Below are 26,805 nucleotides of genomic sequence, written 5' to 3'. Positions count from 1 at the left end.
CCAGACTCACAGAGTAAGCAGTTCGGACATGTTACTGAGGCTGTGGTTGGACAACGTGCTGATCTGGTTGTTACTCAAATCACTGAAAAGGAAACAACAACAGATGCATAAGACACACACAGGCACACATGCATTAAACAAATCCACACGCACAAACAGACTATATGCAGTGCGTAATACTTATTTGTTGTGTACTATACTGAAACAGTCACACCCACATCTGGTTCAAACAAAAATGATTCAACAGAGAGCCCTGACAGAATATCAATCTGTTAGTTTTGGTCTTTAACAGCAGAACACAAGAAACAAACGCCAAGTCATGATCCTCCACATAAGTGTGTGTTTGACAGAGAAAAAAACACTCAGGCTTTGTTATTCGTGCATTAATAACTTTGGGTCCATTGAGTTCATGTGGATGAAACTTACATGAGTGTTAAATGTTTGTAGTTGGAGAGCTCCACAGGAACCTGAGTGAAGTGGTTACCGTCCAAATACCTGTCAGAAAGACAGAAAGAGATAAAGAGCAGAGAAAAACAGAGAAAGCAGAGAAAATGCACACATGCACAGACAGAGGCATTTTGGAAACAAAAGAGGAGGGGAAAAGGCAAATATGGAAGATGTAAAGGAGGATTGGGAAGCAGAGAGAGAAAGATAGAGAAGAAAATGAAGTTTGAACCATATGGGAAATTCCTCATATCCAGCAGTGTGAACAGTCATTACTGCTACAGCCATAATAAACACTGAAGTTTAATAACCCCACATGCGTCGCTCTTTTTCTCTCTCTCACACACAGAAAAATGCATGAGTGAGATCCTATCTCCCTCACTTTGTGACTAAGTACCATTAATCCAGCGTATTAAGCAAGTCTTTATTAAAACTGGAAGAATCATATTCCCAACAGGAGAAATTGCAAAAAATTAAGAAATAACACTTACTCCGCTGTCTGATGGTTCATTTAAGGCTACAGTTTTCTGTTGTGCAGGGACTTTTTGGAGTGGAGTTATTAATATTTGTCCTTTGTTAAACTCCAGTATGTTTAGCTGTCATAGATGTTTATGATCAATTATTTGCCATCTTATATGTTATTCTTTTATTGTTGGACCAATTGTCTACAAAGCCTTTCATGGATTGATGAACCCCTCCCTATATTTACTTCAAAACACCTCAGTCTCTGTTGTATGCACTTTTTATGCACTTTTGTATGTACCTTTATGGGGGAACTCATTAAAAAGGAAAACACCAAAGGTGTTAATCATAAGTTAAGCTTTTTTTCTAACTGTTTACTGATCTGTTGCTAAATAAGTCCATTGAGAGTCGTTCCACCAGGTAATTTTTTTCTGTGGTATTACACATCTTTTGTAACCCCTGCCCCCAACTTTTTATATATATATTGTATATTAACAGTTGTGGTAAAATGTTGGACCTCTGCACTGTGTAATATGTTGGTGTTAAACTCACAGTTCAGTGGTCTCTTTGGGGAGGCCTTTGGGTAGCGTGGTTAGACCCTTGTTGCTGCAGCGCACCACAGTGTCCAGGCAGGAACATTCTGCTGGGCACCTCAGGACTGGAGAGCAGCTGTTCTCATCATTACCTGATGAACACATGGGGGAAAAAGTGCAGAAGAGAGAAAGTTTGACAGAAAAAGTGATAATGAAGAACAAATTTTGGTCAGTGTTTGGTGGGCAAGCAATTATTATTCACTCCTTCTCACCGTCTTCACAAGCAAAGTCCTGGACAGCTACATCCTGGATGGGGATCTCCTTTAGGAAGTAAGGATTCTGGCAGCGAGGGTTTCCAGTGACAATGCGCTTCCTTCTCAGCCAGTCACCAAGCCAGGCCAGGTGACAGTTACAGTTGAAGGGATTGGCCAGGAGGTTTCTGGAGGGCAAAGACAAGAGATTCTCTAAGTTCTTATCGCACATTTGTAAGTGAGTGTGTCTCATAAAAGTGTGTCTCATTGTGTGTACTCACAGTGTGGACAGGGAATGCAGTGTGTCGAAGGCTCCGGGGTTCATGGAGGTGATCTGGTTGTCGTAGAGTGAAAGAAGACGCACTGAACTCAATCCTACGAAGCTGCTGTTACTCACACAGCTGATGCGGTTACTCCTCAGCATACTACAAACACACAGGCACACATACATGTACATACAGGCACAAATGAACAAATTGGTATTTCATGGAAATCATATATGCATTTTTATAAACTGGTGAATTATGTGAAATTCTTTTTTGGGGGTGGGGTTCAGTATGTGGTAGTATATTTCAATATTGCTTGCACTCTTGACACATATTCATTCGCGCGTGTGTGTGTACTCACAGTGTGCGAAGGCCACTGAGTCCCTTTAGCATGCGGTGGTGTATGTTCTCAAGTCTGTTGGAGGTCAGAATCAGCTCATTGACCCCTGAAGCTCCTTCAAATGTCCCCTCCTCTATGTCAGTGATACGGTTATTACTCAAGTTACTGCACAGAGTTGGAAGCAAGCAGAGAGAAAAGTAAGGCAGTGAGAATAAAATGGATGACAACAAGTAAAAACAGGTTTAAACTGTAGGTTTCTCTGCATGAACTGAGTTTGAGTTCTTGACAACCACATGTAACACTTGGTTCTTGTTACATTTGCATGTCTGACTCACATCTTCCTCAGTTGAGGCAACTTTTTGAAGATTCCCGTCGCCTCGAGCACAGTGAATTCATTGTTGTTCAGACGCCTGAGAATATGTGAAGAAGAGGAGGTCCAAGCCAATTTGACAGTTTCAGATCGGGGAAGAGGAGATTGAGAGTGATGTGAGGTTATTTTATAATACACACAGACACATATTCTGGTAGAGATGAAAAGCTTGGCTCACAGTTCTGCGGTGTATTGAGGAATATGATCTGGTATTTTGGTGAGTTTCTGGTTGGAGCAGTCGACGGTTGTGCCCTCACAGCGACACTTCTCTGGACACGCCAGGTCGGCGAAACAGTCGCCTCCTAGCTTACTGCGGTAATCCTCCGTACCTGGTCAAAATCATAAGCACAACATCAATAAACACCTTGTCTATGCATGTGTCAAACCCCAGCTTTTACTGGCAATGGTCCTGACAAAAACTCTGCAGACAGCCAAACAAAAGGGTGCGGTACAATGGAAAATCTTTTATACATTGTAGAGGGGTTGTGTACTTTTGTCTGGGTTGATTGGTAAGATAAGCCAAACAGAAAAACAAAGGTAATTATGATCATATGAAACATTTCCCATGAGCATTACTTCAAAATGCTGCATCTGTATCACAGACTTAAAGGAGCCAAGTCACATCAGGACACACAAACTGTTGTTGAGGTCAACATTTATAGGCACACGTGCAAGCTCAAGTACTTGAGCTTTTCAGTCCTGTCAGACGACAAAGCAACTGTTAGTGTTAGAAACCACAGCACAAGCAAAACAACATAAAACATTATATTATATCAGAAAAAATGTTTACGGACATCCAGACAAACGTCTCACAAACTGTACACGCATAAAGACACCATCTCAAACACACTAGCACACACATAAGGTTGCAGGCAGCAACAGGAGTTTGCTGTCTCTTGCGTCTCGGCCATGCTGCAGCTATTTGCAGGGCCGTTCCATGGTGCTTGACAGAACCATGTTCCACTATAGGAACCTGGCAGCCACATGGTTAGATCAAGCACAAAGGAACAACCTGCTAACTGACTGCTCCTCCGCTGGAACACAGGGGTGGGAAGAACAGAGGGAGAGGAGGGAGCAGATGAGTGGGAGCAGAGAACAAAGGACGGGTGAGGAGAGGTGTTTTCTGCTGAGTTTTGCAATGCTTCCTCCAGTATGAGAGGAGAGGAAGGATTGAGAAGGAGCAGATAAGATATAATGAGGAAAAGTATAATGAAGTGGAGGTGAGAACATGGGAGCAAAAGGCAGGAAAGTGTGAAAAGAAGGATGAGAAAAAGAAAAATGAGAAGACAGTTTGAGGGAGAAGAAAGGAAAATAGACAGGAAGAAGAAGAAGTAGGAGAAGCGGGTAATAAAAAGAAAAAGAAAATGAATTGAAGGGAAAGGTGTGAAGATGAGGAACAAAAGCAGAATAAAGAGGGAGGACTCATTTGGCTTAAGAAAAAGTATATGTTCCGACAAAGAGATAGGACGGAACTATAATAATGAGGATGAAATTAAGGAGGAATTCTGACAAGGTAGAAAGTGCAGTAAACGGATTTTTATAGACGGCAGAAACTATGGGAACTGAAACATCTACAGATGTCTAAATTCACAAACAATAGGAACAGGAACAGAGCAGCTGTTACAGAGGAGTGGGAGGAGAGTTACAGCAGCACTGAATGCAAGAGAAGCCCTGATGTCTGGGTACTACACACCCACCCACACACACACACACACACACACACACACACACAGATATACGCAGACACCACAGACATACGGATCCAGAAACAGGAGAATGTGTGAACCTTTGTGTGCTAAAGAGTACATTTTATTAATATTCCCATTGTCACTGATGGTGAACAGACATGTGGAGTCAAGGAGGGGTCAAAGGTCAGAGGCCAGTTCTGGGATAAGAAGGGATTCGGGGTTGACGGAAAACCACGTGTATTTGTGAGTGTTACTTACAGCCGACATGGTGTACTCCTGAGTGTTTTAGAAAGGCAGTAGGAGAAAGAAGAAGGGATTTCACTTGTTTATTTGAAAAGAAGGGAGAAGATACTGATGAAAAACTGATGAAAAGCTGCAATTTGTGCTGCAGTCCCCAGGCAGTGATTCTTTTAAAGTAATGACTTGTGAATAGTGAGAATCATGCTATTATTCCAATACAAACAGCTCAGCCTAGTTTGCTTGAAGCATGACTGACTCAAAGTTGTTTCTGGCAGATTGTGACACTAAAACTTCACATTACCACATAAAACAGGAAAGTCTGTGAACATTAAACTTTAGCCAGTTCTCAACACTCACAAGTACAAGTAGAGTAACTGTAAACAGGGAACAGATTGCAAATTAAATCAGTAGATTTTAAATGCATCGATCTGAGGGGCAATACCAAGGTTGTACCACAGAACAGAATGTGTTTGTTCAACTTTTCAGCCTCAAATGTTCTTAAATTATTCAGCTTTGCCCCGTATGTGGTATCTGGGCTTTGAAACCTCTGTCCCCCTGGTGAGCTTCAGAGTTAATGACTGCAGTGAGCACGCACACACACACGCCCTGTCTCATTCAATGCACACCCTGCCTCCTCTGTGTGCAGCTGCGGTAATGACCGCCTTTAGCCCTGCCACTGATCTCATATGCACGTCTGATTTGCATATTTCCCAGCACCCCTCTGAGCATGGTGACTGTATGACCTTTTGATGTTCTGCAGTGAGAGAAACAGACATGGGTGCTCGTGGACACACGCTCATACATTAGCTATCATTAGACATGCTAAGAAGCGAGGAGAAATAGTATTCAAATATGGACTGTGTGATCACTGTACAGATATGCTCTAATCAATATAGTCTTGCACACAGATACCAGTTGACAACAAACTGGTCTTATTCAATCCCACCATCGTCTAGGTTACAATTACCATTGAAAAGCCAGTGCAAATATGAGAGTATGATTATCTCATGCTAGTCACACATGATGCATTAGAGCTTCACTTCAACCAGGAAAATAAAATGTTCTGGCTTTTAAAAGGTGTCAGTCAGGGCAGGTTGCTCAAAGTGCCGAGGGTGTGCGAGTCTGCAGCGAGTGAACAAAAAGTGTCTCAAACACAAACGCATGCTCAATGTACAATACCTGGGATGAAATACTGTTCCCTAGCTAATGGAGAGACAAAGAGAGTGAAAATGAAAATCAACAAAAGAACAAAAGGCTCGAATAGAAGAGAACACTTGCAAGCCACATGTGCCTGTGTGTGTGTGTGTGTGTAAAGATATTTGGGAGAGCCCACAAAATTTTCAATTTAGGGCGGTTTTGTTTTGTTTTTGGTTAGTAGAGAGAGGCTGAAGGAAAATCCTAGCAGGAAGACACAGAATGAGAACAGAGGACGGGTAAGTCTGTCTTGAATTTATTGTGAGGGTATCTCTTTGTGCATATTTAAATGATCAAAAGTAAAAAGATCTGTGTGTTTGTACATCTGTTGGATACATTTATGTAATCTACTGTATGTGCATACACAGCCGAATGTGTGTGTGTTCATACCTGAGCAGCGGAACTTTTTGCTCTTTATTTGTCCGATCCGTTTGTTGGCGAGCCGCCGGGGGCTGGTGCAGCGAGCACCACTCGTCTCGATGGGATTGTCCTGCAGGTAGTCAGCCAACCACTTCAGGTGGCAGTCACAGATAAACGGGTTTTGGGCTAAGTGACTGATTCATGCACACATACAGACATTGACACACAAAAACACATACATAAGCTGTTAGAATAATGTACAATTAGTAGGTCTGTCTGAAGTTGGCCACAGAAAATACTTTCTTTATGTTAGGGATTGAATAAATTCATGTGTCAGGAGACATGCCATATTCTGTCTATCTAAGTGGTGAGTTAGCAAGTCTATGGTGTTCTTCTGAGATACACTCGCAGCACTAGCAGTGTCTTAGCTTGCATTTTAAGAACCTCTCTTTTTCAACAACATGTTGTTACAGGTCACAAATCTGCAAAAATTGTATTCCGATATATAGTTTAGTTTTGACCATGAATAGAATGTAGTGAAAATGCCAACAAATGAAAGAGACTGAGAGGAAAAAAGCTCAATGAAAACTTGGATTACTGCTTCAGCACCAAGGACAGCGCCATAGATTTATCAATAAACTGCATAGTTAGACTGCTGACATTTAAGTACTAAACAACAACAGAAACATTGTGAATATGACCATGTATAGCTAGAAAAGTAATTATCATGTATTTAATAAACACGATCGTCAACAACCTTTGTCTGAGCAATACCTAAGCTGTGCCACTTTATCATATCAGAACCTGAAAGTGTTAGACCAAACATTAATCTGATTTCTATTCAATGAAGTTTAGGTAAGATGTGAAACCTTGAATTTCTCACCACTGTTATTAACTAGTGTATGATGTAAAATAAAGGAGATACAGTAGTTTGTAAGTAGTTTTTTGGTGATATAATGCACCCTTCTGTTGTTTGAGCTAAATAGTGTTTAGAGTTAAATCTACCCAAAAGGCCATAGTACAAGCAACAGCAAGTTTTTACAGTGAGGTTTATTAGCTTGTTTTGGCACTTGAAGGCATTGTTTTGAAGGCGAACCTAGATGCCTCACACATAGCTCTTGACTACAATCTAACTGGGCTTCTTTTCTTTAGGGCATTTCACATGTAATTTGAAAGGCCTCAGGCTTTTGAGCTGCTGCTGGGAGATTCACACTTTGAGGATTGTTGAAGTCACATTTGTGTCACCAACCCATCAACCCATATATCTGGTTTTCCCTGTTTAATTTAGATTACTTTGTGTGTATACATACAGTGTTTGTATGGCCCTTAACGATGAGAAAGTCCCCTTGGCGATGGTCTGGAGCTTGTTGTCATATAGTGATAGCAGATTAAGGTTGTGAAGGTCCTGAAATGCATCCACACGCAAACATGCTATCTTATTAGCATTCAGCAACCTGAAACAAAGAAGTGACAGAGTGAAGAAAGGGGAGGCAGAACAAAATGAAACCTTATTTTGTTATCAATCTGAGACAAGCGTTTTAAATGGTGCAGGTCAGTGATAATGGCTTTCGGTCAAGATATTCCCTCTCTGGTAACAATGTTTGAGGTAAGCACTTTCCAGCTAAATATCAATGAGATGCAGATGTGAGCTTTTTTGCTGCAACTCACTTTGTGTTTGAGCATGTGTGTGTACATGCGTATGTACTCACAACAGCTGCAGAGAAAAAAGTCCCTCAAACAGTCCTTTTGAAATCTCAGTGATCTTGTTCCCATATAGTACCCTGGAGAGAACAAACACTACATGAAAAAGTTATGAATAGAATAAAACATTCAGTCTTATCCTGTAAGACCACAAATAACAATAACAATTCTTTATTCAGACTTAAAACATTCTACTCAAGGATAACATTTACTGCTGCACTACATTTTAAATAAGAAACCGAACTTTGATCTAATATTTTTTGTTGAAAAAATAATCTCCCATTAGCCTTTGAATGTGTGCCAGAGGCCAATACTGCATTCATGCCTTATTGTAAAAGTCACTAATTTCCAGATGACAGTAGAAAAAAGAGTTGTAGGCATGGAACATTTCTGTCAGGAATAATATCTATCTACCTATCTGAACTGTAAAGCTTTGTCATACTGTAATAACATGTTTCAAGAATTATTGAATACAACCAATTTCTAAAATGGCTGCCCTGTGGAAGAAAAGGGTGGAGCGGAGTCAATGTATCACTCCAAACGCTACAAACAGACAAACATGAATAGAGGTATACATTACAGTTAAAAAGAACCCCCATACCAGCAGACACGCAGCCTTTGAATTGAGTTCTGAAAAACATGCCCGATCGTCCCTCTCTTCTTTAGTCAGGAGAATGCAGCATCCGTGATTTTCAAACAAAATTTCAAATTTCAAATTCCTCTGACATCAGAATAGTTTCCAATTTTGCTTCAGTCCATTCAAATAAGCTTTGCCCCAGAGAAGACAGCTGTGTTTCTGGATCATGTTCACATATGGCTTCTTCTTTGCACCATAAAGCTTTAACCTGCATTTGTTGATGGCATAGCATGTGTTCACAAACAGTGATTTCTGTTTTTTGAGCCCACACAGTGATTTCCATGACAGAATCATGCCTGTTTTTTAAATGCAGTGCTGTTCCTGCACACAGAGTTATCTCCAAATTCTCTGAGTCGTTTAATGATATCATCTACTGTAGATGATGGAACGTTTAAAGTCAATTTTATGTTGAGGAACAATTTTTAAATTGCCTCACAAATTGTTATGGAAGTAATGCCCATTTTGACCTGTGAGAGACTCTGCCTCTCTGAAGTGCTCTTTTCTTATACCCAGTGATGTTACTGACCTGTTGAAAATTCCCCTAATTAGTTGTGACATGTTCCTCCAGCTCTTTTTAGTAGAATGTAAATTTTCCAGGCTTTTGTTACCTCTGCTGCCATCAAATTCAAGATGTGAGGTAACATTTTCTATTACATTTAGCTATTGATATATTTTCTATGTTCTGCTGTGAATATACTATTAATTTATGAGAATTTAAAATCATTGCATTCTGTTCTTATTTAGATTTTACACAGTGTCCCAACTTTGTGGGTATTGGGGTTGTATAACTTGTCATGATTGTTCTTCATCTTCATATCACAATGAAAAATAACAATAACAACCCCAACTTTGGTAAAGTGTGAGGAGAGCACATTTTTTAAGATACCATGTTATTATGAATATACTATAAACAGAAATGGTTAAAGGCAGACTGCTTTGCCCAACAAATACTTTAGAACCACACACACACACGCACAAAAGCACACAAGAGTTATCAGTCATCTCTACGGTCTATGCTGTTTAACTGTGTATGTAGACAGTGTAGAGACATGTGTTTTAGATTGGCTTCCCTTTCACTGAGCTGAGTGGATGTCCCTGAGAGACCTGAAGCTGGGAAAGACACGGTGTGGGTACTGGACGCCTCATTTATATCTCACAGACACATTAGCACGTACCATTCTGTGCATCCGCATGTGCAGAAACATGCACGGACACAACTGACGGCTCATTTACATCCTGTCCGACCAAACACTGACACACGATAAATGCACAGTGCTTGCTTAATGTGAAATCCATATTGTATGTGGTGTGTCAGCATGAATCTGCACGTCCCATTCTGTCTGTGGTGAATGTGTAATGAGGTGGCAGGAGCCTCCATTCAGCGATTCAGCATTTATGAATTATTGACTTTGGAGAGACAAGACCTTAATATAACTCCTTCATGAAATAACTCTACATCTCTCACTCCCTCCTTAGCTCCTCTGTCTTTCTTCTTTTTCAAAGCTCCACAAGTAAAGCTGGTCTGATCTAAGATTCAGACCATAGAGGAATCAAGATTCCACCATCTTTGCCACTTTCATTGGAGTTAGAGATAATCAAATACTTGGTCCTTAATGATAAAAAAGAACAGCAAGAAACAAGAACAATCAAAACATCAGCAGTCAGACAATAAGACTTGTAAAACACAAATGAAGGTGTGCATCACACAATTGTCATCATTATCTATATAGATAAATATATAATTTCCAAACTCAAAAAGCAGAACAGAGCAACTGGTTGTAATGTTAGCCCCGATATAAATGTTTCAGCATCAGAGATTGATGTTCCACCACATTCCATTAACTAGATCTGACAACAGATTTACATGCACAGTCAAATCAACCAAAACAAGTGATAAACAAAGCAAAGCTGGCGGCAAAATTGTATCATGTTAAGTAGGGAAGTGGAGATACTTTACAGCTCTGTGCACGTAGTATGTCCTCCACTTCTTTCTTTTTTCTTTTTTTAATTTACTGTTACTGGTGTTTCTTTTACCACTGTTTAGAGTCCAGTCTAAAGTATTCATGTCAGAGTAATTCATTCTCAAACTACATTATCAAGATGAGTTTTCTGACTTTGAAAAAAATATTTGTAGTACAATTTCAGTCAAATTAACACGTTTCCATGTATTTCAAATGTCACACTTTAGTCGGACCTAGAAAATAATATAATTTTGTCAATTTGGTTGTTTGTTTAGGGATACTGTAGAAATGTGATGTTACAGCATGGTAGACTTGATGGGAAAAGACTTGCCTGTAAACATAACTTGCTCATTCAAAAGTAAAAAAATAAGTTTTAGTCAGTGAATAAGCAGTTTAATCACACACAACAGACTTTAGCATGGAATACTCACAAAGAGTTGAGCGAGCGCAGGCCTTGGAAGGCATCTGAGGCCAGCTCTGATATCTGGTTGTTACTCAAGTCTCTGTGAAAAACGACAGAGAAGAAAAAAGGAAACAGGAGTACAGTACAGAAGAAGATTGAGTCAGTGAAGAAAAGGGACACACAGAAAGTGAAATATAGAGGTCAAAACAAGCCACAAAGGCAACAGCAACAGAAGTTTTTTGTGTATGGTTGACAGGGTCCAGAATACAGATATCTTCTAATCTACTCACATCCTGCGCAGCTTCTTATAAGGAGAAAAAGCCCCAGCTGGGATCACCTTGATGGCGTTCTGCTCCAGTCGTCTGGAACCAAACATACACACAGACCATTGAGGAGAGACATTAACATCTCCATATCACAGACCTATCTCTTCTGTGCTGTTGACTGCTGCTCATTCCCAGGAGCTCTGGCTTAGGGGAACATTTCCAGATAAAGCGCTTTGATGACTTCTGCCAAAAAATGTCACATCTCTCTGATCTTTTGCCCTCTTTAACTAGTGTACAGTCAGGCGCACAAATACATTTAAATATCTGGGAAGTGTTCCATCAAGTGCCCGTCTGATTCTCCGCCAGACAAGCCCAAACCAATCAAACCAAGCCAGGAGTGTGAAAGAGAGGAGGTGGAAAGAAATAAAAGAGAATAAAGGTCTAAATTGCCATTCTCCAAACATTTTGTATGTTCAGGCGCCGTGAGAAAAGAGGAGGTGGAACATTTGCAAACCAGTCATTCAATTGTGAAACAATTTCCTGAAGTCAGTTGTTTCTTTATTATTAGTATTTTTTTAACTCTTCAGCTCTGCCGTAGTAATTTCTGGTCCGTTTAACCGCAAACATTTCTGACCGCAGAAGACTTGAAATGTATTACTTTGCATCGTTTTCTACTCTATTGCAGCTTCACTTGTTCCATGTCTCAAGCTGAGTGTTTACAAGTGTAAAATTTATCAAGACAAAGCCTTAAGTTAAAAACCTTAAGTTAAAAAAAAATCCATAATGTCTTGTGTGGTGGTGTTTCACTTTCTCTGGTTGTGAGAAATGCTATTTCATTATTTTGTCTTTTAAATATGTCTAGAATGACGCATTAACTGAACTTGAACTTCAACTTTTGCCGAAGAAGCTCACAAAGGGTTGAGACTTTGGTAAAAGTTATCTCTTACATTTGGTATTTTCCCTTAAAAATTACATAAAATAGAAATACAACGAAACGCTAATCTCTCCTAATGATTAGGCAAGATCAAGAAGAATATTTTATTCAACTCTGAGCCTTTTGTAGATCAGTTCTTAATGTGAAATCCATATGGAATTTACAGTCTTAAGAATCATTCTGAAATATTGAATGTTTTTGTTCTAAAGTAAAATTATTAAGTGGAATAGAGCATGTTACATCTTAAATCATGTTTATGTCTTGACTCAATTAGCTCTCAATTCACCTTCTTTTGGTATTTATTAACTTAAATATACATATTCTTTTCCTTCCAAATATCTTGATGCACACTTTTACAAAGGGAAAGTTTTGTCTTGTACCTCAAATTAATCTTTCAACTCTCTTTTTCTCCCTCTCCTCTGTTATTTTCTTAAGCAGGAAAGAGCTGCATGACCAGGCTTTCTCATTTCACAGATGTGTGCTTTTATTTCACTACACAAAAGGGGGAAAAAAGGAATTGTGAAACAGAAAGGTGGAGAAAGACAAAGTAAGAAAATTAGAGATGCGAGAGAAAGAGCGAGAGAAATATCACTGCACTTTGTGTGGATGCAGAAGCTTGTGTGTGTGTGTGTGTGTGTATAAGTGCTGTGTAAAGTAACTGTGTGGCTTACATCTCTGTAATAGTTTCAGGTAGGTTGGTGGGTATTTCTGTCAGACCCTTCCCTCTGCAGTCCACGATGTTGTTACTGCAGGTGCAGGACTCTGGGCACTGTAACACACTGCAGGAGGAAGATGATGACGACTGGTGACCTACACAGAGACAGGGAGCCCGTATTATTCATGGTTAATAAAGTATCCTTTATGTAAATCACAAAAGCAAAAGAAGCTTGTTTTTGCCTCTTTGGGCACAAATATTTCAGTGAGGAAAAACTGCAGCTAGTGCAGCGTAAGATGTTGTCCTTAGAAGTGACCTTGTCTATTTGTGATATAAGTTTTAATCTTGCACTGCAAATCTGATCGATATAAATTTTTGTGTAGGTGCAGTACACAAAGAGAGAGCCAAGCTATGTAAAGGAAGATGAATACTTACCTTCATCCCAATCTTGAAAAGCATGAGCAAAAGAGAGTGAAAAGAAGCAAGCGAGACGAAACAAAAGATAGGTTTGCTGTTGAACAGAGCAAGCAGAGGAAAGCCACTAAACGGACAACAAAGCAAACAGTGAGCTCAACCTACCTGTGCACACAAACTCCTTCTTCTGCACCTCAGCCACATTGTGCCCCCTCAGGTGTGGCGGGGCCATGCATTGCGTGTATAGACCCAGGCGAGGGCGCTGCCGCAGCCACTCGGACAGCCAGGCTACGTGGCAGTCACACTGCAGGTTGTTGGAGTGCAGGCGGCTGGACAGAGATGAGGGAGGAGGAAAGAAAAAAGGTGGAGGAGGCGAGGGGTAGAGGAGGGAAAGGAGGGGATTTGACAGGCAGAGGAGGGGGGTAGGGAGAGAAGACAAGTGGTGAGAACAGGTGGGGACAGAAAGAAGGGAAATAATAGATTTGATGTAAGAGGGGGAGACAGCAGCAGTGCAGGTGGAGGAGAGAGAGTTGCAAGTACAGATCAGTCAATTAAATGTAAATGGGCTGAGAGAAGATGAGAAAAACCTCTTCGCTTTTGCTGGGAACTTGAACTAAAAATGAAGTGGTGCCACTTACAAGGTCCTGAGCTTTGGCATGTGGTTGAAACTGGCCACAGAAAGTCGGCTGATATTGTTATTGTTGAGGGTGCTAAAGAGAAAAGAGCAGAATATACAATATGTACATTTATTATACGTACAATTTAATAGGATATAGCACTCAGGAAATGTACCAAACGGAGGTTGGACTCAGCTGAGAGGTTAATTCTGACAACAAAACTGTCTTTCATTTGAATGCTTTCATGGCAGACTTTTATTTAAGGTTTTCCTCTGGCATTGATCAAACCTCTGAAAATAATAACATGCAAATTAGTCCCACCTCTACATCTACCACTTGCCGGGCAGCTGCTCACCGTCAGTTCTGTTTAAACACTAAAACTACTATATAATAGCAAGTTGTAACATTGGAATCTGTGGACAGTTAGGGAGCAATTCTGACAAGTGAGCTCAGATAACAACTAATCAGAAAGGGGAAAGGAGAAGAATTCTTAAAGCTATTAAAACTCAAAATATTTCATAGTAGTTTGAATAAATGATACATTGTACATGATACATACTTCTGACTTCTGACAGTTATCTACTTAAGCACTATATACTTTCTTAACAGCAGAAGGTAGGGAAATCCCTTTTAAAAAAGAATTCCTGCATTTCCTCATGAATTGGTAAGATAACAGATTAAGCAGAAAATATCTGGCATTTGGGCAGAAAACAGACAAGTGATAACAGGTGTTACACCTTCTCTCATGAGAATCTATATTAAAAAGCTTTACTTGTATATTCTGAACCAAATCCAGTTAGTATATTTAGGGACAGCTGTCATTAAAAATAACAGGTTTGAGGGTTGTAAGTATTGCAAGCTTGGCTTCTAGCTCAGCTTAGAATTCACACCAGTAATGCTCATTTTCATAACAGCAAATGAGATTTATATGATGAAAACAGACATTTGCCAACAAACTTATCAGTGAAGCAAGTCTGAATTGTCTGTTCAGTACCCCAGCATGTTTTGGTAATGTAATGAATAAACTGTATGATAACAGCAAAACCACAGAAAAGAAAGTGGGAAAATGAATAAAACGAGTCCTTTTTCAATAGCTGCAAAGGCAATGCAGTCTTTAAAAGGTCAGTTGGGATATTAGCTGCACCATATCCCACTGCTGTTAGTATTCCTCATTCAAAAAACCTCTGCTACTTCCAGCAGCGTGACTGAATAAACAGGTACTCACAGTACTTCCAGGTCACGTAACGCTCGGAAAGCTCCATCTTCAATACAGCTGATGTGGTTGTAGTCCAACTGGCTGCAACACACACAAAAGAAAGAAAAAAGTAAGCTGAGGATATAAAGATGCCTTAGAGTATATCCTGAGATGATAGTAGTAACAGGCAGCCAGCAATAGATGAAAACGCATTAACTCCCCTGGACAACTCATCAACAGCCTCTCTGCGTCTTCCTCGTATTCACTCCCTTTCTCCCTTCTAGTCCTGTCTCCTGTGCTCTTTGTTCTTTCCAGATGCATTTCTAAAGGTAGTTGTCTCCAAATCCATCCCTGTTTCCTGCCCTCTTCTATTTGACGTCTAATTTGTATGAGCGGCTCTTTACCTTTTTCCCCATTCTCTCTCCCCCACTCTTTCTCAGAATAGCTTTGCCGAAACAATTTAATTAAGACATAAGGACAGTAAATCATGTGCTGTCAGCCACAGTCTAATGCATGCGCGCGCACACACACGCATAATGCCTTGTCCTTTTACAATAATTGCAAGGCATTTCAAAAAAATTATCCAGTGTGGGGAAAAACAACACCCAGGAAGCAGAGAATTAGTTGATAAATCAATATTTATAGAATTACTGCTGGGCAATTGCTTTACCAATAAAATGACCTACAATTATAATAACCATAAGTGAGGAAAAACAAAGACAGAATACAGCAAAATGCCAGTGTGAGTACCACACACACAAATACACACATATACTGATACAAACAGCTACTAACGAGCTGCGGGTGCCAGTCAATACAGCAAGCAGGAGGCACATGACATTTAACACAATGAAATATTGATGCACAGGCACATGGGTGTTGTGCACATTTGCAAATGTGTTGAAAAGCAAGTGGTAGGTATACACCCATGTACACACAAACAGATGCTCACACGGTACAAACACATATGCAGAGAAAGTGTTGCTCACAGGTTCTTGATTTCCACAGCTCCTCTGAAGGCTTTCCTTGGAACTCCTTGGATCTGGTTCTCGCTGAGGTCGCTGGACAGAGATAAAGAAAGAGATGGGAGGGGACAAAGAGACATGATTTGTCAGGGAGTCGAGCCAAGCTGTCACAGAGCCACTTGCTTTGCAGCACAAGTAGTTGATGTAATCACCAAAATGCAGCAGGGGAACTTTAGAGCCAGACACATCATCAGCAAAATTCAGCTCCTTGCCCGGAGAGCACTCCTTTCCCAAATATAATCAGCTGTCTCTATTCATCTCTTGGTGATACACAGAACACTTCCTCTGACAAGTGTCCATGTAACTAAAGCCAGATGCAACTCAATTGTTTGCTATGAACATCCATAAAAGTCAGGTAAGGAAGGCTTTAAATGCACCAACAACCTGTAGGTGGCACTGGTGACCTCCGCTTCCCTCAGTTTTTTCCTCTAACCCTTTCATCGCTCTTACTCATCTCTGCCTCGGCCCTACCACTCACCTCCTCCCTCCTCTGCTTTTAATACGTGAGTGATGGATGTGTATGTGCTTGTGTTACTATGAGCATTAGGGTTTACAGAGATTTAATTTTCAGCCACTTTAACTAAGCTGCAGCTTTGATGGCACACATACTGACACACACACACACACACACACACACACACACACACAGTCGCAGAGGTATAAATACACTCAAACATATGAGCAGGTGTCTCACAGACTAAAACAATGCTACAATGTTCTGGCAAGTGAAATACAAGCAATCTCCGGTTGGTATAGCAACTTGGTTTAGTTGAGAACAGACAAACATATGCGCTGAAGGATGTACACACAAATAGTCACATGAACAGGGGTGTTCATTTTATATATGTACATATGCAGATTTAAATATAAGAGAGTAAAGCAGAAGTATGAGAATGTGTTCAGCTGCCAGAGGTACAATGTGGAATGAACATTAAAAGAATCAAGGTAGCTCGCATCATTTCTAGAAAGATGACACTGAGAAATTTAGTATATCAGGCTGCTTGATAGTGAGTGTCTTTTGGTGTGTGTTTGTGTGTGTGTGTCGCCTGCTGCCAACACACACCCAGGTTCCAGACAGACTACTCAACCTTTCACCATTGACCTTCCGGCTCTTGACCCCAACTATGGCCTCTACAATGCTAATCGGCTAACAGCTAATGCCCAAACCACATTCCTCAGATTCCTGCAGTCGTGATCGTATGATCAGCACTGCAGGTACCATCCATCTCCCCTGTCTCCACCTGCGGCTTCTAAACTGCATCTGAAGTGGCAGTTTATTGTTTTTTTCTGCAAAGAATAGAAAGTAAGAAAAAAAGTGCTTAAACCCTCAGTGGCTGTTTTCTTCTTTTCAGAGATTATCTTTTGTTACCTTAAAGTCCAACTGAAATGACAAAACTGAATGCTTTTTTAGCTTCCAAGCCCGTGGGAGGTTTGGTCACTGCAGGTTTTTGATTGACAGATGAGACAGCGGGGGCACAAAGAAGCCATGTAAACAAACTTTCTCTGGTAACTGTAGCTTATGAGCAAAGGGAGAGATGTTTGTAAAAGTAGGGAAGAAAAAGTAATCCATCATTTTGAATCTAAAAGACAACAAGCAACAGAGTATGTGCCAACACTTGTAGGTAGAAGATACATTTTTGTTGCCTAAAAATATGTATTTGCTGGTGTTCAGATGTAGTTTCAAATAAAAAGTGGTGAAATAAAAAGATGAATCTTAAGTTGATCAATAAAAAACTGAAACTATTTCTAAAATTGGTTAATCCTTTAGTCTCTTTCAGTTGTTGAGTCTTTCATAGCAGCATTTGAGGTCTGGAAAATTGTAACAGCCAATAGCAAATATTAGCTGCAGTCCCACTTAAAGATGTTCACATGAAGAGTTCTCCTTTTATCTGGTTAACATGCAGAATCCAAAAGATCATCAAACATAAACACATAAATAAATAAAACTTAACTTTCAGAAGGCATCTTTACATTCACATCTTCACATACATAGGATGTGTATGTTTCCAGCACCCTCTGATGCTAAGCTCAGCCAATGTGATCCTGGAGTAAGACTTTACAAACAAGGGCAGATGAAGAGACTTTTCACCTTTGCTTTTTTGCACGTGCACACCTACGCAAACACATATTCGATTTTTCTTGTACACACAAGCGCACACACACACATCTAGTGGCTGGTCTGAATCATACAGAGTGTATCCTGATACTGTTTTTACAGGAAGGGGGGGTTTGGAAAGCAGCCGTACCCCCTTGACCACTGGAACTTTTAAACCAAATAAACACTTGGAAAATGCTCCTTAACCTTATACACTTTGAACACACACACCCACACACACACAGAAGCATATAAGTTACAGTCTGCATCCACCACATCTGCCTATTGGGTGTAAATATCTGTAAAAGCTTGTTCATGTCTTATAAGAGAGCAGCTGACAGTTTGACAGTTTGTATGGGATTGTTTTAAGCTGCACACAAGCGTCACTGAAGGAGACCGTGCAGAATGTGTTCACAAGCACACTTAACAGCCTTACATGTAAATTCACAAAACACTACTCAAATAAAGCAATGTGGCTATTATAAACATAGGGGTGGTCATCTGGCCGAAGCATTGTTGTGACCATGCAAAAACTTAATCACGATTCTCCCCCACAGATTTGGTCATGATTATATGATTGTTTTTGTAAATCATTACCTTGCCTGGATACAAATTCTCTCACTTCAACACATCTCACCAACCTTGCTAATCTTTAATTCTTTTCTGTAAAACAGACTAAAAGTGGTGATTCCTGTCTCGTATCTTTTACATTGCAACTCCGAGATGCATAGAGCAGAGAGAGAGTTATGTAACAGCTAATCTCCCTTTTGCTCGTGCTGGGGAATTATTTTGAAAGGAACTCATAATTTCTTATCTGACAAGAAAAAAATCTAAACTGAATTTAGCCAACCTGTAGATAACAAGAAAACATGTAAGATGTATTTATTCATACCTATGCTTAACCTTTTTTTTTTTTTGCTAACACCTACATTTTCATTAATATCTAACTAACCACATATTTATTTTTTAACCATTACACCAGCTAACCCCAAATGAAAGCAAAATAATAATAAAAAAAGATTGGACAGAACTCAGACTTGCTGAGTTGTGCCGACGCTCTTCTGCCTCTATATATGTGTTTTTCTAATAACTTAGCAAACTTGTTTAATAACTTTCCCTTTTATGACAGTTTCATGTGATCCAAAAAACAAGCGTGTTATAATTTTCAAAGCAAAAAAACATAGGCATGTATCATTTTTGGAGCCTTGAAAATGTAATTTCATCATTTTTTAACACAGTTGACAGTATCACGTAATGCAAAAATATCGGCATGTTGTAATTTTGACTTGTGGACGAAGTCATATAACAAATTTGGAGCCAAGAATGTGTGGGCCAATGTAACTGTTTCACATTCTGGTTTGAGACTGCGCTGTGTGTAGAGTTACTCAGCCCCAAGTTTCACACTTTTTGGTCACTGATCAATAAAATCCAGCTGACACAGAAAACACAGAATCTTTGTTTTACTTTTACCAATACAACAATAAAAAAACAAGCAAAGCATCTTTTGAATCGTTGCAACCTTTAACTCTTCAGGTAAATAAACTACATCATGAATTAAATGAGTTTTCCACCATATTTCCTGCATTGTGATGCACACACACATGCCTACTAACAGACCTGTGCACAAACATATTACATGTGTGTGACTGGCAGTTCGGGTTAGTGGGGAGCTCTTGAGGAAGTGCAGAAGGCCACTCTAAACCCTATTCATCATTCAGACCACCAGAGAGAGGGAGACTGAATAGCAAGTTTTACCTCAACTAGGAAACTGACTTCTTATGAACTAAGGAGTGGATTGTCTTACTCAGTTTGGCGCCAAGACACCTGATTCGGTTTCGCCTTTGGTTAAAGGTTCTATCCTTCCACTGTCTCCCTCTTTTCTACTTTTGCTTCCTCTCCTTTACCCACTCCCTTTTCATCCTTCTCCCTGTGTCCTCTCCATCTCCTAAAGTGGGCTTGTTTTTGGACTTCCCCATGATTTAACCCCTCACCTCTGCCCCTGCACCTAAACTGGGAGGTTAGCTTCATTAAAAGAGGCTCCAGCTGAGCCCAGAGTGTGTGTGTGTGTGTGCGCGTGTTTTTGTTTGAAAGGGGCCGGAGGTATTAGACCCACACAGGAACTATATCATGCTGCTAAGTTAGTGACCCTCTGAAAGCAGGGACATGCACAGACACACTAATACGCACACTTACACTAAAATCTAGACACGCTGCTGTTGAAAACTGGCAGCTGATGACTCATGCTCATGTTAGGAGGCAAGAAAAACTTCCGTACACACATGCCAGGACACACTGCTCATATAAAGAACAGGCTGTCAGTGACTGAAAGTTATCTGACAATTTTGGCCAAAGCTATGCTCTCTGTTTCATCAACACCTTTTTAACATCATCATTCACCCAAAAGCCTGACAAAAAAAACCAAAATGCTCTCTCTGTTTCTTCCTTCCATTCACACTAATTCGAAATTTTTCACACTGAAAAACTAAGCTGTGTGAGATTTCTCCCTAGAGTAGGTAAATCTAAAAATGCTGGCCTCAACTTTTGGAGTGGATGGGAGAATTTGAGCTCTACGAAAACAATGAAATATCCTGTGGTTGGGACAGTAAGTAGTAAGCACTTAGGACGCCAGCTTTCAGTGGCCTCTAACCTTCTCTGTGGTCATTTATTTTTAACCCCAGTATGCATGTTAGAACAAACCACTTTACATTTTTTTTAAAGTGACACCAGTGCAATAGCAGTTTTTGCCTTCTGTTTTACGACAGAAACAGAAAAATGAATAAAAGTCAGTGTTGGCTTGGTTGAAATGAATACGAGGGAACACGGGGAGCTGGTAAGAGCGACAGTTTAAAAGGCTGAGGCTCCACAGACTGACCATACCTAGCTAAAGCCGTCTTTGATGCACAATACTGACAATGAAAAAAAGGAAGACAGGAGACTTTTTCTGTATATTTTCAGGTTTTAAACTTAGAATTAAAATCCTCTCACCCGCCTCTTTGTCTTTTTCCTCACCTCTGGTGGCCCAAGATGTGTGTATGTGTGTGCATGCATGTGTGTGTGCCTGATAGAGTCAGGTCTCCAGTGTTAAGAGCTTAGCGCTGCTTTTCTAAAGGGTCTTTTTAGAGTGAGAGGGGCTTTTGACACCCTCCGTGTCTAAGAAGACCTGGGCATGAAAGAGCTGCACTCAGCTCCCACATGCACTCCTCATCCTCTCCCCTCCACCCTGTTCTTTCTCTCACAGTGGACACACACACACACACACTCTTGCTCACTGTTGTACAGTTTCTGAATATCTTTTGTACGAGACCTACTGCCACGAGATTCTTCCCAGGTCTAGCAAAACTGAGGACTCCAGTGGAAGTGTGTGTATGTGTGGACGGGTATGAGCTGGCAGGGCAGTAAACTAATCACCTTGTTCAAATCCCTTTCGAAGAACTTAATCCTATTAAGCATAAGAATGAGTGAATGGGAAAAGATGGAGCTGGAAGGAGTCGAAAAGGAAAAGGAAATAGGGAGAGGACAGAGTGAGAAAAAAAATGAAGGTTGAAGATAGGATGGATACTTGGTTTGGTAAAGGTGTTTTTATAATGGGAAGGTCAAGGAACAAGACTAAAATGATACTGCAATTGTGTGTGTGTGAGTCCTGCTGCTAATTCAGTCAGCAGTGCCATTAGTGGACCCCTAAAGATCACACTTCTGTGAGCAATAAGAAGGAGAGAGAGTCCCAAAGAAAGAAGAGGGAGGAGAGGAGGCTTTCTGAAGACAATGCAGAGAACTGAACACACTGGGCCGGGACTGGCACCTGGGAATGTAGAGTAATGTTTGTGTGTGTGTGTGTGTGTGTGTGTATGTGATGATGAATCAGGAGTTCTACAGATTAAATATAAGTGCACCTTAGAGATCATGAGTTACACAATTTTAAAACTGAGCATACACAACATGTTAAAAGCAATACTTACTCTTTTCCCTTTAAGAGTTGTTGTGCAGAAGCACAAGCCTCCCCACCACCCACCCACCCAGACACACACACACACACACACACACCAACGTAACCTCCTCTTTCAGCCTCTTACTTCAGTCGCTCTCTACTAAACTAATATTGACTTTGCTTTTGAATGACAGATCTGCAGTCTCCCTCCCTCTGTCTCTCTCCCCATCTTATTGTCTGTTTCTCTTATTCACCATCACGCCTCACACACATACTTTAAATGCCAGGTAACAGGGTTGCTATGGTTACTGGACCAAGGTGGACACCTAGGGGACATTTTGACTTGACAGAGTGGATGTCCCCAGTGTGTGTGTGTGTGTATGTGTGTGCTTGGCTGCTGACCAGGATGGCAATATGCCAGAAAAAGGTGTGTGTGTGTTTTGCCTTAATGAGTTTGTAACATTACAAAGTCCTCAGTCTTTGAAGAAGTTTGTGTTTTTCAGTGTTCGTACATTATTCTCTGACTACAGAGAGGAAAGCCAAGATAATTGCTTTGGTAAAAATGCTACATTTAGACCAAAAATGTCCAACATAAACAGTTATTTTCATTCAGCGACCAATCGTTTTGTGGTGAAAGCCAGTCACTAAGCAAACTCTTAAAAAACAGGCCTTTTCTTGCGGAGGAAATGACACACATTTTTATCTAATCCGTCTGATAAGATTAACTGGTAATGTAAAATAACAAAGCAGAGAGACTAAAGATGACGTGCTGTGGTGTGTGTGTGTGTGTGTGTGTGTGTGTGTGGGTGTGTGTCTGTATATGTGTAAAACAAGACTGATTACACTGCTCTCCAGCCCAGGAACAGATTAGTCAGCTGTCTGAGACCATGACATCATCAGAAATGTTTACACGCATAATTATAGACAAGTGAGAAATACATCTGTTGCGCGGACACACACACGCATGCACCCCCCCCCCCCCCCCCACACACACACGAAGGGAAAACAGACAGTGGCTCGCAGTAATACAGTAATTGCATATGAGGAGAGTTGAGAAGCATGTAGTAATAGGGACCATCTATTGCTGATGTTTCGATTTAAAGCTGCCTCAACAGCAAGTTCCATCAGACTGTGCACCTGTGCTCTTCCAGCTTAGACGTTTGAAAAAAAAAAATTGTAATTTGTGTTATTATACAATGTAAAGGGGAGTAAAATTGAGAGGTGCAATTTTAGCAATTATCTTAATACATACTGCAGCTGGGCTTGTTAGAAATGATGCAAAGCTAGTTTTTCATGCAGATCATAAACCTACACAAGTTTACTGGTCTGGGCAGTTCACCTGCTTATCACTATCCCAGTACATACCCGCTCTGCACCACATCAAGACAAGTCACCCAAACTACTTACGGTGATAGAGAGAGTCACTTCATTATGGAAAAAGAGCACAAACACATATGCTACAAAGATTAAAGTAGCTGGTAGGGCAGGAAAATGATTCAAATCTGTGTCAGAATTTAAAGGACTTTCCCGTAGCCCTTGCGCCACCTTTGCAAGATGGTTCTATACATTTGTCAATTATCTTGAAAACAGACAAAATTGACTAAAAAGAAAAGAGATCCACCTTGGTCTTGGTTGGTCTCAGTGAATGAATGATAGTAACTCTGTATGGGGAAAATTTGAGACTGTCCTTCCCAAATTGTGTCCAAGAGTCGTATGCTCATGCATACAGATATGACCCTGAGTTGAATTATATGGAGAGAATTATATGGAGAGAATTATATGGAGAGAAACTGGATGAATGGATGGAATATACAACTACCAGTGATTACTGACTTTTAATCAGCACCCTTAATAAGCATTGATTCTAAACTTGAGAATATCTTGGAGAGAGGTTACACAATGTGTAATGTGCCTAAATGAAATACAAGCATTGATGCTTCCACTCGAGATAGTCTTTACAGGGGAAATAAAATCCCCATGACACCTTCTATAGTTCAGAATATAGATGTAATTCATTTGCATTTTGAACACCCTCAAATGGTCAATTTACTACATTTCGTGCTATTTGAGCATAGAGCTAGATCTTAGATGTCTTCTGCTCTCTCACTAATTCCACTCACAACATTTCACTTTTCACTTTCCTGCTATCCTTCACACTTCTTGTCTTCAATTCTCCCTGTCTCTTTCTGTTCTTTTTTCCTACCCCTCTTTTTGTCTTTCCCACTTTCTCAGTCTTTCTCTCATACATCCTTTCTACCCTCCACCGCCCTTCTTTGCCCCGCTCCTTGTGTAATGAGTCTAATCCATCAGCCCGACAGTATTAATCGTATTCCGATAGCAGTGTGTTCACTCGCTGCTCGCTGCTGTCTCCGTCTCTACGAGTCAATAACCCCAGCTCTAACACCTACACACTGCCTATTACAGATATGTGAGTGTGTTTCCACATGTGTGTCTCTGTGTGTGAATTTAAAGACCAGCTCAGCACTATGATCAAATTTATGGTAGTCTTTGTCTAGAAGAGCGTCCAAAACACACACAAATGTAGACACACACCACAGCTAAAATGACCACCACTGGATGTGTTGCCAGACCACTTGGTCACCACAAACTCTTGGTGACTGACATCATATCCTTTTCCTGTTTGCCTCTTACATTGCCATACAATAATAAACAGAAAAGATGAATAGAAAGTGACAGCACATAAATGTGTGTCTGGGTCTATTTGTGTGGGTGAGCATGTCTGTATATGTATGTGTGTCTGAGTGTCCCAGTCAACATATCCGTTGCCAGGTCAGAGGTTTTTATCCACGTCTTTGACCTGATCTACCACAAACTCTATGACCCAATAGGCTGAAGCAGCAAACAGCCTCCTCCCTTCTTGTCTGCCTCCTTTCCATTTAAAACCCTAACATCTTGCTAAGAAAAAAAAGTCTTACTACGGGATAATGTATCTATCTGGTGCAGCTATCCTTTGTGATTTTTAAACATAGCTTTCCATCTATTTTTCTTCCCCACAATTCGCTCCATCCATCAAACACAGCTCTATTCTCCTGATCGCTCAATCATTGCATCACTCTTTTCATACATCAATCATTTATTCTTGCTATTCATCTGTCATCCTGCTATCCTGCCCAGTTTGACAACCAGAAGCAGAAAGTAAAACATTTAAATTTGAAGAAAGAGCTGTGAGAGTGAGCATGTTGAGCCCCGTCCTGTTTGTGAGTTTGATGAGTTGGATCCATGCAGTTGGATCGCTTGCCCTTTGTGGCTTAACATGATGAAAATATAGAGAAGTATAACTACTGAGTTTGTCCCCATATCAACGATTATGGTGTATAGTAGGAAGTAGGTGATAGTCGGTGGTCAGGTTGAGTGTGTTTGTACAGCAGCAGCGAGGAGAAAATTAAGTCCCTTTAACACATACTATGCATCCATTAATTTGACCGCGACTTAACTTGTGTGAAGGAGCAACATATGTCACATTAACAGACACAACAGTCACATAGGCACACACAACAGCAAAGGATCTGACCTTGGCATGTGATCTGCTTTTCAGTAAGAATCCAACAGACTGCGTTATCGAATAAATACTTAACAGCGCTTTCCAACTCCATGGTGGCCTTACCATTATTTAAGTGGCTGTCAAATGAACAAATAAAAATCTCTGCTGAATATTTACGAAGAGACGTCTTCCCACGCAAAGCTTTTTTCAAAAGTTTTTGTTAGGCTGCCCCTGTTTCTTTTGGTCATTCATACTAACTGAACAGAGGTGTTGGCAGATCTAGGATTTTTCTTAGTAACTGGGCGCTCACACCTAAATCGTCTTGAGCAGTTAAGGTGGCCAGCTGCCATTAATTTTCAATCGGGATGAGCGCCGATGAGCGCCCATTCTGCACCGACAATGTCTTCTTTTGCAGGTGTAGATTATACATCTTGGCTTGGCCAGTTGGAAGATGTTTTTGCTGTGTTCAACTGCTATTTTTCTTTCCAATGTTGTTTCCACATGCTACTGTTGCAAGGCGACCCAGCGGGAGACCTTCAATCGTTGCCTGTTTTTCAGGTCATTTTGGTGATGGAGAACTTACACACATAAGTCAGTTTGGCTCTGTGACTACCTCCACTGCAGACACAGATAAGCTTGAGCAACAAAGATGCACCAGTCCTTCTTCAAATGTGCCGTGTTGCAGAGCTACAGAGAGGATGGTGAAGCCAGCATCCCCAGAAGAAGTGATAAATAACTTTTTTCTTTAACAGCTACCTATTTGCTTTAGTCAATAAAATGAGTCAGAGGCCAGTCAGAAATCTTTATAAAATCAATTATTCAACAAGCTCTAACATGTGGAGAAAGTATATTTTCAGCTGGTTTCTGCTGCTGTCAGCATGTTTAACACAACCACAGTCCACTCGGTAAGCTTATATGAATTGTAATTAGAATATTACATATAAAACCTGGACGCTACAAGGACTTTGGTGTCATAACATACTTGATGTGCATGGGTGGGTTTTCTGTAACTGTACTGCCTGAACCAAGCCATGAGAAACTCTAACAGATGTCTGAATGACTGAATGCTGTCACTTTAAAAGTTCCATGAAATTGTTAACGTTACATTTCAGAAAAAGGGGCTGCAGTGTATCCGTAGACAAGCAAAAAAATTATTTGTATTTGTAGAGCAGTAGGGAAATGCAGTGGTAATGACTTACTCATCCCATTGTCGTTATTCACAGTTTACAAACCATGACAAGACAGGCAGAGACAATCACACATACACACACCCGCACAAGCACACACACTCCTATTTCAGCTCTGTGTGCGGTTTTGTCTTTCCTTA

At 40.5% G+C, this 26,805-nt stretch overlaps 1 protein-coding gene across 2 annotated transcripts in view; it reads right to left on the bottom strand.

Annotated features, from left to right (window-relative positions):
* Positions 1-26,805, bottom strand: part of slit2 (slit homolog 2 (Drosophila)) — a 97,258-nt gene that overhangs the window by 19,146 nt on the left and 51,307 nt on the right. For both annotated transcript variants that reach the window (XM_072383253.1, XM_072383254.1), the window contains 18 exons: positions 15,921-15,992; positions 14,962-15,033; positions 13,758-13,829; positions 13,285-13,448; positions 12,722-12,860; positions 11,141-11,212; positions 10,879-10,950; positions 7,858-7,929; positions 7,459-7,602; positions 6,179-6,342; positions 2,845-2,995; positions 2,632-2,706; positions 2,318-2,461; positions 1,972-2,115; positions 1,712-1,878; positions 1,459-1,591; positions 427-495; positions 11-82 (listed from right to left, as the gene is read on the bottom strand). In XM_072383253.1, coding sequence (XP_072239354.1) covers positions 11-82; positions 427-495; positions 1,459-1,591; positions 1,712-1,878; positions 1,972-2,115; positions 2,318-2,461; positions 2,632-2,706; positions 2,845-2,995; positions 6,179-6,342; positions 7,459-7,602; positions 7,858-7,929; positions 10,879-10,950; positions 11,141-11,212; positions 12,722-12,860; positions 13,285-13,448; positions 13,758-13,829; positions 14,962-15,033; positions 15,921-15,992 — 1,998 coding nt within the window. The remainder of the gene's footprint in view (positions 1-10; positions 83-426; positions 496-1,458; positions 1,592-1,711; positions 1,879-1,971; positions 2,116-2,317; positions 2,462-2,631; positions 2,707-2,844; positions 2,996-6,178; positions 6,343-7,458; positions 7,603-7,857; positions 7,930-10,878; positions 10,951-11,140; positions 11,213-12,721; positions 12,861-13,284; positions 13,449-13,757; positions 13,830-14,961; positions 15,034-15,920; positions 15,993-26,805) is intronic.

This window comes from Leuresthes tenuis, unplaced genomic scaffold (genome assembly GCF_036924035.1).
Source record: "Leuresthes tenuis unplaced genomic scaffold, fLeuTen1.0.hap1 SCAF_4, whole genome shotgun sequence".
NCBI classification, from domain to species: Eukaryota; Metazoa; Chordata; class Actinopteri; order Atheriniformes; family Atherinopsidae; genus Leuresthes; species Leuresthes tenuis.
This window is presented reverse-complemented; position numbering and strand designations above follow the sequence as displayed.